Genomic DNA, 13,277 nt, shown 5'->3' on the forward strand with positions numbered 1-13,277 from the left:
AACACCAGCTGCATTTTTTGGAGAAATTCTAGACCTCTAAAAGTTAGCAGATTTGTTTGCAATTATTCCAAAGGGTATGCTTTACATTTGCTTATATTGTTCTTTAGTTGTTGCAGAAATTTGTCACCATGGTGGAAATACAGTTCAAAAACAAATACCACAAAGCAATATGCAGTATATAGCAATGAATCTCCTTATCCATCCCATGTCTAAGGCTGCAGCCATATGCAGACTTATTTGCAATTTAGTCCCATGGAATTTAATTGGCCATACAGTCAAGTAAACATGGATCAGTCTGGGCTGTAAGAGTGCAATTCCTACAACTCCAAGCATTATCCAGTCAGCCGTGCTAGCCGAGGAATGCTGGGAGTCGTAGGATTTTTTTCTGCCTAAACGTGTATAGTTTTAAAAAGAAAAAAAATCAACAAACTTCTGCTAGTATGGCAGATCACTCAGCTGCTGTTCAATTCTGCCACCTTTTTGTGCTGGATTATGCATGTTGCTTCATCAGATAGATTATTTCATTATACATGCGCTGAGGGGCATCCAGACCCCAGATGAAATCTAAGTGAGCCCATTCTGGGACTAATTTATACGAAACCAGATTTTTGATTTGAGGGAGTAATAGAGAAACATCTTTTGGGTCTGAAAACAGGTCATTTCCTCCAGACCACACTGCAGTTGGTACAGTCATGTCTTCCACTTTATATAAAGGAGGGGTGATCTAGAAAACACATATATTAAAAGAAAAGAAATTAGTGAAGACATTGCCTGTTCTTAAATTAAAAACTTAAATAAATGGATATATATTTAACACATACTTTCCCTTTTGAATTATAATAATCTCTTACCTCTTTTGAATTGATCTCATATCATTCTCCATCTTTACTAAGGCCTGGATGCAAATTTATCCTGGCTCAATGGTGTAATTTGTTCCTGACATTACTCTTTTTTCCAAAACAGAATAATGTTGGGAACAAATTTCACAGGACTAGGCATCAGATGTACGATGCCCCTCAGGCTGCAGATGTATAGCCAATGAGAAGCTTCAGTTGTGCCATTTGGCCCATCCTCCTGCTGTGACTGAGTATACTTCGGTATGCTACACTCTGAGACAGCGGGTCAAACTACAAGTGAAGTCAGCTGAGATGAATGATTGCATTTAATGTGCAGTGTTGTTGTTGTTGTTGCTGCTGCTGCTGTTATTTTTAAATACAAATATCATCAGCTTAGCTTGGGGGGGGGGGTGCGGTGGAACTCAAAAGGGCGGGTTCCCGTGGTTCACTGAGTGGTGGTCACAGACTCTCAAGACACAATTTCTCTCTCTTTAGAAGGTTTATTATGAGCAGCCTGCAGTGCTGCAAGGTGACAGTCCCAAAAGACTTGAGGAACTGCCCAACAATTTCAAGAAAGGTTAACATATCTATAGGGTGAGTTCTCCTCAGATACAATGGCAGAACTTTCTCACCAATCATAATACAGCTCTGCAATGCAATAACCAATGAGAAGCAAAGCATTTAGGCATGTACAGAGTAGGGATGTGCTCCGCTCCGATTAGAATCAGAGAATCAGAAGCGAATTGGCCTCCTCCGCCTTGCCCAGAGGCAGAGTAGAAGCGGACCACGGACCCTTAGAAGCATGGCAAAGAGAAGCGGCCATAGGAGAAGCGCTTCTTTTTTGAGGTGCGATCCGCCTGCCATTTTGGATAATTTCGCCCATAGGATTCCATTGCTGAAAAGAATAGGGGATAACTGTGTTGTTTTTAAAGCTATCTTTCTGAAAGTTCATGTGCTTAGAGAGTCGTGGCTGGGGGTCATTTTGAGCCTACTCTCAGCACTCTGCGTGGTGCGGTTCGCTTGCTATAATTTTCTAAAAAATAGGGTAAAAAAAGCGGGAGAGGTACCTTTTTGAAGTGCTGAGAGGCAGATTCAACTCCCAATCCTGATGAGAAGTGATGGCCTCATGAAGCATCCTCCAATCCCAGCGTTGGAGGGGGGACTAAGGCAGAGCCACCCTGAGAGCTTTCTGCTTTGTGTCACTTTGTGGGTTGGCATTCATGGAGAAAGGAGTTAGTTATAGGTGCTGCTGCTGTGTTTGGAATTGGAGATTAGATTAGGATTTAGTTTGGGTTGTGTGTGTGTTTGTTTGCTTGTTTCTAACTGTTTGCTTAGTTTGCTCTGTGTTTTTCCCTTACTTTGATTTTATATAAACTTTATTTTTAAATTTTGGAGTGTTTGTTTGGTTGGTTGGTTCCCCCCCCCTTCCCCCTCTTAAAGCCTGACTGTGTTTCATCTTCCTTCTTTCTGCTATATATATATTTAAAAAAAATACAAAAAAATACAAAAAAAATATTCTGTGTGTGTGTGTGTGTGTGTGTGTGTGTGTGTGTGTGTGTTACTTGGACTGTGTGTGTGACTGTGTGTTATTGTGTGAGTGTGCTGTGTGCACTGCTTGTGAAGTGCAAAAAAAAAAGCCAATACAGTTTGAGCATTTCAAATCCAGTTTGGTCAAAGCATACACACTTGTCCCATTTCCCCAAATACATATTATTAGTAGTATTATTAGTAGTATTATATTATTATCATCATGAGAAGAGGGAGCAGGCACACATCTGGCTAGGCGTGCTGAAAGCAGTGGTGGTCAAGGGAAGGCTCAGGCAGTAAGCAGGCCGCCTCTCCTGCTGTGAAAATCAAACGGGCAAGTCCGTGGTGGGGCATCTGCCGGGACTGACTCCCCCATACTAGATCTATGGTGTATCTCTGCCTGGCTCTCTGCCCGCCTGTCCTCCTCCTCTGTGACCGCCTCGCAGGGATGGTTTGCAATGCATTACTGCTGGCTTAGAAAGAAACAAGTCAACCTTTGCTCACTCCTTGCGCCCGCCTCACAGGGTTGGTTTGCAATGCATTACTACTGGCTTAGAAAGAAGCAAGCCATCCTTTGCTCACTCCTTGCACCCGCCTCCAAGGGTTGGTTTGCAATGCGTTACTGCTGGCTTAGAAGAAACAAGCCATCCTTTGCTCACTCCTTGCGCCAGCCTCGCAGGGTTGGTTTACAATGTGTTACAGCTGGCTTAGAAAGAAACAAGCCATCCTTTGCTCACTCCTTGCGCCTGCCTTGCAGGGTTGGTTTGCAATGTGTTACTGCTGGCTTAGAAAGAAACAAGCCATCCTTGCTGCACTTCCTTGTGCCCCCAGAAATGTCTGCTGCCTGCCTGCCTTCCCTCCCTCCTCCCCTGCCCGCCTCGCAGGGATGGTTTGTGTATGTTTTGCTTTGACTTAGGGGAGAAGTCCTTCCTGCTCTCACTTAGACTTTTTGAAGTTCCAAATAATTTTTTCAAGTGTGGAAAAAGATTCATATAAGTTTATCTACTCCCCAATTCATGGCATGTTGAGATTTCCTTTGAAATGGCCCCATTGAACTGTCTACAGATTTAAATCCCTGAGATACTGGAATGTCCGGTTTTCAAAAATTCCCCAAAAATCAGGGGAGGCTTGGATTGGCTTGAGTCTTGGCATGTGTTTTTATACGTCCATGAGGTGTCATGGTGCCGAACTTGAAGTTTCTAATGTGAAAATTGACAGAGATATAGAAAGGGGTGTTGGAATTGGGGTTAGGGGTGCTGCGTTGGAGGTTAAAGCCCCCCCAAATCAGGGGGTGATGGAATCTGCTTGAAATTTGCCATGAATGTGGATGTGCCTGCTTCCAAGTTTTTATCTGTCAAAATGTCGGAGAAAAGTCCATGTCTGAAAATGAGGTGTCCGATTTTCAAAAATTCTCCCAAAATCAGGGGAGGCTTGGATATGCTTGAGTCTTGGCATGCGTGTGTATACATCCATGAGGTGTCATGGTGCTGAATTTGAGGTTTCTAGCTTTAACAGAAAAAAAGTTGTAGGGTTTTTTGGATTTCAATGCAAGCCTATGGAGGAAAAGCGGAGCTCCGATCTGGATCCGGAGCTTTGCAGCGAAGCGGAGTGGACTATAGGCGGAGTGGAGCAGAGCGGACCCGATCTGGAAGTTGCGGATCTGGAAGAGAAGCGGATCAGGGGGTCCATGCACACCCCTAGTTCAGAGTTTAAGAACTTCTCTGACTAGAATACCATACATATATGGATATTGCAATAGTTACAGGAAATACATCTCTATCTGTTTCGGTTTTTTTGGTTATCTTGCTTTGCAGACATCTTACTCCACCCTCTAACTGCTGGTGTTGACACCGTCCTGTGATATGGCATTTATGCATGTGCAAAGTGCAGATAATTCTAAGACTAGAAAACCAATACGTAGATGGGTATTGCAATCCTGGAACATCTGGTCCTTTGTGGTTACTACTCTTCCTGTCTTCACTGGGAGGCTCACACTCTGACTAATGTGTCAACACTTCTTGTTGGTTGAGCAAGTGTTGCTCAATATATTTTCAGCTACAGTTTGCATCAAATTGCTATAGAACTTAATTTCTAATAGAAAGGGCTTACATCAAAACAGGGTGGGCACAGACAAAACAGCCCATTCACACAATTCCTCAACAACTCTCTCCTTTTGGGCATTTTATCTTGACCACGACTTTAAATTAAGGCTCTAACGTCACTTCTCTTGTTTTGCTGTTTAGCTATATGAGAAACAAAGCATGCTTGGAGCGCAATAAAAGCAAATAGCATATAGCAATCAAAACAATTTCTATGTTAGAAAACTTTTTTCCTCTCCATGCCTGTTCTGATCCCATTAATTTTTGGTGATAAATTCTCCAACCCCACATCAGGGATGGGGAAGTGTAGGCCCATGGTCATCCTCCAACCCCTGAGAGGGCCACAATTCAGCCATGTATGTACTGTATGCCTCCTCCCAGCCCAACCCCAACCACTGATTGTTTGGTATGCACATAGGCTCCCCATGCAAATTATTGCCCTGATTGTATATACATGACACACACCCCTGCTTTAGACTCCCTCCCCCAGACAAAGCAATGTACTGCTTGTTTTCATTAGAGTGGCAGGAACTGAATGATTATTGGAAGCCCAACACCCTTCAGCCTTTCCTCATAGGACTTGTTTTTCCATACACCTCACCATCTTTGTTGTCCTCCTCTGAGACTACATCAACATTTGTCTACATCCTTCCTAAAGTGCAGCGCCCAGTTCTCATTGCTGCGCTTTAAGAAGACAACTACAGCACTAGAGATAGTAAGCAAGGAATGAGTCCAGGCAATACCTCCTGGATTCATTTCATCCTGAAAACAAAGAACTGCTATGAATACCTACACGGGAAGTGGTGGGGATTCTTTTCTCCCCAGGGGCCAAGGAATGGAAAGAGACATACGAGTGCTTCAAGAAATGTTCTCCAGCCGTTATCACATATAGAGGGGTGGGAGATCCAAAAGCAATTATTGCCCACTGTTGCCCTCCCTCGGGCTGCACCCCTCCTCCACAGGCCACACACCTCCTGATGGGAAATAACAGCAGCAGCAGCAGCAACAACAACAATGAGAATGATGGTGATGATATAAAATGGTGTAAATAGTGCTCCATAATGGCATTCCATACTGGTACTCCATAGCTGCTACAGATACCATATTTTAAAAAACCCAGTTTAATTTAAACCCAATTTGGTAACACCAGGGATGTTTCAGGATTCAGATGAGATTATTGGAATTTGGAGATATGCACTGAGAATGTTGCTTGTGAACTGGTCATCAGTGCCAAGAGATCCTTTTAAAACTCCATTTCACAGTTCTGTACGTGAACCTTGCTCCCTGCCTTTCCCCCTTGCTTTTCTTTTTCAAAGACGATGCTTTTCAATAAGTGTACAGTCATTACCCTACCTGGTTGTGCTTTTCCTTATTTTTGCTCTCGTCACCCCAGTCATAACCTTTAAATAGCCTACAGTGGAAAACCTAATAGCAAAGACAAAAAATGAAAGACTACATTGCTTCATCTGACGAGCGTTTTAATGCAAGCTTGTTATTGGGCACTCACAAAATACTTCCAGGATGTCGTCCGCCTCTCGCGCATCTTGAGCCCCTTCTGGCGGAAGACGTGCAGCAAAAAGAACGAGTAAAAGTCCAGTTGGAGCTCTCCCCTACCTGACTAATGGTGCTAATTACTTCCTGTTTTCAGGAAGAGATGTTGCAGCGGCAACAGAAGAAACGACAGGAGCCGCTTGTTGACGCTCGTTGGATGAAGCTTTATATACTCTTTCTTCCATTAAAACTAGTTAATGCTACAATACTGTATTAGTAGGAACATGGGTTTGGATTTTTATCCCACACTTTATATTCACATCACTTGGATTATGTCTGTAATCCTACAAATTTACCTGAGAATAAATCCCTCAAACAAACTGGTCTTCTTAGTCTACATGTATGGGATTGTGTACTATAAGGGCCTTGCTAGACCAGGCCTTAGCGCGCCTTCCAACCCGGTTTACCTGCTGTGCGTCCAGATGACGCACAGGGGAATCCAGCGGCAGGCCGCAGTGAGGCCTGGTCTAGCGCACCATAAGCAAAGTCACTTATGGTGCGCTTTTTCCCCAGCTCCAGCCTCAGGCTGGGGCTGGGGGAAGTGTGGAGACTTCCGCAGCGTTTCGCGGCTCCTCGCTTACTCGCGAGGAGCCACGAAAAGCCGCAGACCAGCCTGGCACAGCACTCGTATGAGCGTTGTGCCCATCGGCCCGGGGGCAGGGGGGAAAGAGAGGGGAGGGGGAAGGATGGCAGGGTGGGTGGCAAGGGGGGCGGCGGGTGACAGAGGGAGCGCCACGCGCCGCCGCCACCACTCACAAACAGGCGAGCGGCGCTTGCCCGGGCAATGCCCAGTGCCCGGGCAAGCACCGCTCGCCTGCTTGCAAGCGGCGGCGGTGCGCGGTGCTCCCTCTGTCACCCACCGCCCCCCTTGCCACCCACCCTGCCATCCTTCCCCCCCCCCGTTTTTTTTAAAAAAGACCCTTACCTTCCCGGAGTCTTCGGGCCACCCGCGGCCCCTTTAAACAACAACAAAAAAGGCGGACGCCGCAGGGCTTGCGTCCTCCCTGCGGCTCCACCGTCTGGAAGCGTGGGGGAGACGCGCTAACATTAGCGTGCCTCGGCCCCGCCTCCCTGCCGGCATAAGCCGGCAGGTCTAGGAAGGCCCTAAGTCTCTTACCTGGATTTCTGACCAGGAGATACAGAGATAGCTTGCTTGGAAGAAAGCATTATTTGCTCAACACACAATTAGGACTTGTTGAAAGTAAATAATATAGGGTCTGCCAAACAGAATTTGTTTGGAGAAGGATTCCTTCAACTCTCAAGTTAGACTTCAGAACTGCTTAGCTATTTCTGTTGAAAGAAACCTTTATTTGATTAATGTTTCCTGAGTTCAGTGGTTAAAAAAAGAAAAGAAGCGGCCTACTAAAGAGCTATAAACCTGGAGTTCTGAACTTCTTAGCAAATGCTGGTAAGGCAGAAGAGATGGCTCTGAGGTAGTGGAGACAGGCAGGGTGTGCTGGGTCTCTTCTCCCGAGCACCCTGGTTTTGATCCAAGTGGGGAGAGGATATTGCCAAGTTGGAAAACTGGCCTCCCAAGGTTCAAAAACCAGCCTGACGTAGATGAACCCCATGACATCTCTATTTATTTAGTAGTTGCAACATATATTGCTATGAATTATGGGTTATAGTGAAAGCTTTTGCCAACCTAGTGGCTGTCTTAACGTCGTCTTTGCCCCGGGGTGGTTCTGAATCTGTGCTGCATTGGTTATATGACACTGCTGCTGATTTGGACCACCCAACGCCAAAGAGCCAAAGTCATGTAGCAGAGAAGTTGAGGACTTACCCCAGCTTTTCCTGGCCAAATGAGGTCAGCACAGCTGTTCTCCATCTGTCCTCACTTGGACGTTGCACTGCGGGGGCGTTCCCAGGCAGAAGGCAACATCTCATTGGTTGCTGGAAGCCATGAGAGGAGGAGGGGGTGGGCCTGGTGAGCCTAACTGCCACCGGAAAGCCTGCGCTGCCTCCCTTCATGTAAATAACTTGCCGCCACCCTGCAGCACTGATTCTGCAGGGTTTGGTGATGGGGCGGTGCCAACTCAGCGCCATGAAGACAACCCCGTAGCAACTTATAGGAAGATGAACTTTAATAACCTGGATTCTCCATCTAGCCTTTAGGATGGGACATCTATCAGAATTTGGTAAACACAACAAGAAATGCAGCTTGTGGACAAACAGACACAGCAGTGTGTGTGTGTGTGTGTGTGTTTAAGTGAGCTGGCTAAAACTGAAACACCTTTGTAATAAAATAGCTCTTCACCAGTCAGTGGTTGTGCTGCCTCTTCTAGCATCCTGTTTGCTTCCTCTATGTTTTGCTTGCATATTTGTAAATAAACATTTAGATCCTAGAAAGATACCAGGCATCTACAGTGTTCTCTCATCCAAGGGACGCTGGATCATATAGTGTAGCCCTGGACACCTCCTTGTCCCAGAAAGTGAAAAGTGAACTGCTTAACATAATAGATATTAATGGGTAATTGCCATTTCCCTCATATCTGTACATGCTACTTTACTTTGTTATAATTGCCTTATCAGGGGATGATACCTTAATGGCACAAACATATAACACTGTTCCAAATTATCGCCCTTTAATACTTAATAATAACATGACAAAGAGCAAATATACCTGGCTCCAATGTAATAGATTTTGAGTTGATGCTCCAGCTGGTGATCGAGTGGCATACAATTTTACTCGGCTCTGAAAAAAGGAAGGAAGAGACCCAGGCCAGGGCATGTCTACACCTGCCAGATATCTTGGAGTCATCTCTAGGCTGTCCCTGTGTGTCCATATGATGCACAGGGGATCCCAGGGCAACCCAGGATGACCAGGGACTTTCCCCAGGATATCTGGGACTGTAGATTTCCTGATCTTTCCATGGTCCTGGGACCATCCCGAGGAGTGCGGGCAGTGTGGGTGCCGCTCCCAGGTCATCCCTTCTTTCCCACTAGTAATGGGGCTGGGCACAGTTTTCCCCTGATGCCCCTCCAATGGATGTTCATGAGAGTAAGCTCTCTGCATGCACAGATGTCAGTGTGGAGAGCTCCTACCCTCCAAAAGTCACCCTGGTAAAATCGAATTCTGAATTTAGGAGCACAACTTCTAGTGCTGGATTCAGTCATTATTTTAATGTGTTAAGTTGACTGTCTTGTTTTAACTAAAGTGGTTTCTTATCCATTTAAGTTTGACCACTTTTGTTTCTTTTTCTTTGCTTGTTATATAATGTTCACCTTCCCTGTTTTATGTTGTGATGACTTTAGCAATACATCTGAACTGAACTCAGTGCTTACCATATTTATATTTTCTGTATTATATCCACTAAGGAAGAAGAAGGCATTTCCACAAACGCTAGTAAAGAGTCGTTGGCTGCAGAAGGCAAAAATAACCTTTTTGAGGAATCGATTCTGGGGAAGGAATTCCCTTTTGCCAAGCATAGCCTGTAAAGTACAAAGAGATTTGACAGTTGGAGCTATATGACCTTTCCCTTGTTTCTTGTTCTGCATTGTATTCTTTCTGATGCAAAGTGAGGGCCTTTTTATTTTTGCAGTATTTTAACATTTTTCAATCCTAATCTTTTAACCTGTTCTATTTTTTGTGAACCACCCAGAGATCTTCAGCTGTTGGGTGGTATAGAAATACAGTAGATAAATAATAATAATAGCAAATTCTGCAACTTTTGCTATTACCAACTTGTTCTTCTCTGCAGCTTTTGCTAGCAGACAAATCACAGTCCTCTTTATAATATAGATTTCCTACATTATCACATCTCTAAAACAGCCTTCCCCTACTTGATGTCCTGTAGATCGGTTGGATTTCAGCCACTATCATCCCTAGCCAGCATGTCAGGTTGGGTAGGGTGACCATATGAAAAGGAGGACAGGGCTCCTGTATCTTTAACAGTTGCATAGAAAAGGGAATTTCAGCAGGTGTCATTTGTATATATGGAGAAGCTGGTGAAATTCCCTCTTCATCACAACAGTTAAAGATGCAGTAGCTATACTAGAGTGACCATTTTAAAAGAGGGCAGGGCACCTGCAGCTTTAACTGTTGTGATGAAGAGGAAATTTCACCAGGTTCTCCATATATACAAATGACACCTGCTGAAATTCCTTTTTCAATACAACTGTTAAAGATACAGGAGCCCGGTCCTCCTTTCCATATGGTCACCCTAAGGTTGGGTGGGCTGTTCTAAACTGGGTAAGTACTTTTCCCATAAAACAGCTGGAGCAGGATGGAGTTGAGACCTGAGGCTGAAAGAACAAAACTTGCTCAAAGCCAACCAGTAAATTCATGATTTTAGGTGAGTTTTAACTGGAGTCTTCCAGACAATATATGTCTACTCAAAAATACATCTGATTGTGTTCCATGGGGCTTCCTCCCACATAAGTGCATATAGGATTATAGCCTTACTCTTTTAACAACTACACTACACCAACTCATATGCTAGGCCTGGTAAAGCAGTGGTTGAGCACAGAGAATGAACCCATTTGAAACTACATTTAATCTCTTTTCATTGGACATAGGGTGGCCATGTGCCCTACTTTACAGAGGACTGCCTTCTTTTTGAAGGACTGTCCAGTTCCAATGCCAGTTTAATGATAAAGAACCCTAGCAAGGGAAGGCAGGGGCTTTGAAGATGTACAACTACCACTAGCACTCGAACAGCAGAATATTGTCAGGTACACAGGCTATCTGGTCACAGTCTTCCCCTCTAGAGTGAGATGTATTGCATTTCTATTTAAATTACAGTATTTCTAAATGTGCATTTATTCTATAAATTATCATATGCATATTTTATATGAATTGGTATCCTCTTGTGTCCTCTTTTTCGGCTATGTTTAAATGGCCACCCTTTCAACAAAAAATACAATTAAGTGTCTTGATTTATAATTTAATAATAATAATAATAATAATAATAATAATAATAATAATAATTGATTTTTATCACATTCTAAAAATACTGCAGATAATATATAAATACACAATTACTTTAAATAAGCCTGTAATGCCCACTGACGTCCCTAAGCACAAATATGAGTACTGAGAATAGAGATAGGTTAGGCTGACCATATGAAGAGGAGGACACAGCTCCTGTATCTTTAACAGTTGTATTGAAAAGGGAATTTCAGCAAGTGTCATTTATATGCATGCAGAACCTGGTGAAATTCCTTCTTTATCACAACCATTAAAGCTGTAGGAGCCCTGCCCTCTTTTGTATCTGGTCACGCTAGGCAGGGCTCCTGCAGCTTTAACAGTTGCGATGAAAATGGAATTTCACCAGGTTCTGCATGCATATAAATGACACCTGCGGAAATTCCCTTTTCAATACAACTGTTAAAGATACAGGAGCCCTGTCCTCCTTTTCATATGGTTAGCCTAGTGATACTACAAATCCTATACATGTCAACTCTAAATTAAGAACTGTTAGATTCCATGGGACTTACTCCAGGAAGTGTAATAGGGTTGCAAACTTAATTACGTATGGTACGATAGAGGCCTATGAAAATAAAAATTATTAAATAAATAAATAAATAAATAAATAAATAAACCCAACAAAATATGCAGGTGAACATACCCTGAGGAGTCCTTCTGGAAGGCTAAAGAGCTTTATTGCAGGGCTTTTGGCATATTTAAGTCTCGTCACAGGAGCTAAGGCAAAATACATTTTGATCTTTTGAGCCAACTCTGGCATTGTTGAAAATGCTATGAATGCTGAGGAAAAATTAAAGAGACAAAAAGGGTTAAATACAGTAATCAAAACAGGCCAGGAGCCTTGTCTCCCTTCAACCTTTAACTTACATAGCAGCATTCAAACATTTAATGTTGGCCACATGCATTATAACTAGTTCAACATGTCATTTATTAGGGAACACCATGTCATTATTTGTACCACTGCATGTTTTATGCTTTCTCATTTTCCATAGGCTGTTGGGGTTCTCTGGTCCCGGCAGTCATTTCCATGCATAGGGAGATATCCTTTGGGTGCAACACAGAACCATGCAATAAAGACAGTAGGAGGTCTAGATATTATGCCTTTTATTGTGTTTTTACAAAATACTATACCATACAACACTTCCCACCCTCCCCTCGCCACCCCAGATTGAATTACAAAGTACAAAAATACAGAATCTCTCAGGAAGCTTATTCAACTTTTGAAAATAATCAAATCATTTACAACAACCATATTGATTTATAACATGAAGGTACCATCCAGCCATGTTTTGCCATATTAGTATATTCAATAAATGGTAACCAAACAGTCGCAAAAGAATCATACTTCCATTGACCTCTCATGACCTGTAATTTATATGACAATTTTTCCCATTATTACTGCCTTCCACACCAATTTATACCACTCATTTAAATCTGTGAATTTTAAATCCTTCCAATGCAATGCTATTACTTTCATGGCAGCAAACAAAAGATGAGAGATTAGCTCCTTATGCTTCAAATTCATATTTATTATTATTATTATTATTATTATTATTATTATTATTATTATTTATATAGCACCATCAATGTACATGGTGCTGTACAGAGTAAAACAGTAAATAGCAAGACTCTGCCGCATAGGCTTACAATCTAATTCAACAAATAAGTTCAATACATTACTTTAAAGGCATAGTGAAGAACTATGTCTCTAGAGTAAGTGTAGTGGGGTGGCGGGTAGGAACCCTTTAACCCTTGCCCTGCACTGGGTTCAGATTGGGTGAGGGCTTGCCTGCAATTTATACTGCCAAATAGGTTTTGGCAACAAATGTTGTAGGTGTGGGAGGGGGCTCCAGAAAGGGGCTACAGTGGGAGGGGGAAAGGTTAATGCTTTCCCCATTTTACTTGGTGATGATACTGAATGAATGGATTGTTATGGTGTGCTTGTAAATTAAGTCAGTGAGATTGATTTCTTTAATGGGCTAGACAAATTTATGAAAGAGAAGATATGGCCTGGTTCACACATGATGACAACCCAGCTACACTCACACACACACACACACAGAGGGTTGTCTTGAACAAGCGAGCATGCTATTTCACACTGCTCAATCTTTTCCCCTTAGCTCCCATGCCAGCAGGAACAGCTAAAGAACTCAGGGATGCTCTATCCTGGGTTGTATAGCATGACATCAGAGCATGAAACTCAGAGCTCTACCTTCCCCGTTTCTACTAGGGATGTGCTCCACTTCTCCTCGAACCGGAGAAGCAGGAGCGGAGCGGGGGGCTTCGCCTACCCTTAAGGTGGAGACAAAGAGAGTTAGGGGGGCTGTGGATCGAGGC

General features: G+C 43.3%; 1 protein-coding gene across 1 annotated transcript in view; it reads right to left on the bottom strand.

Moving 5' to 3' along the window:
* Positions 1-426: 426 nt before the first annotated feature.
* Positions 427-13,277, bottom strand: part of LOC134402965 (lipase member M-like) — a 32,216-nt gene continuing 19,365 nt past the window's right edge. Inside the window, exons 5-9 of the mRNA XM_063132940.1 lie at positions 11,584-11,720; positions 9,299-9,445; positions 8,637-8,708; positions 5,816-5,887; positions 427-724 (exon numbers count right to left, since the gene is read on the bottom strand). Of these exons, the coding sequence (XP_062989010.1) occupies positions 491-724; positions 5,816-5,887; positions 8,637-8,708; positions 9,299-9,445; positions 11,584-11,720 (662 nt within the window). The 3' untranslated portion in view covers positions 427-490. The remainder of the gene's footprint in view (positions 725-5,815; positions 5,888-8,636; positions 8,709-9,298; positions 9,446-11,583; positions 11,721-13,277) is intronic.

Source organism: Elgaria multicarinata, chromosome 8 (assembly GCF_023053635.1).
Source record: "Elgaria multicarinata webbii isolate HBS135686 ecotype San Diego chromosome 8, rElgMul1.1.pri, whole genome shotgun sequence".
NCBI lineage: Eukaryota > Metazoa > Chordata > Lepidosauria > Squamata > Anguidae > Elgaria > Elgaria multicarinata.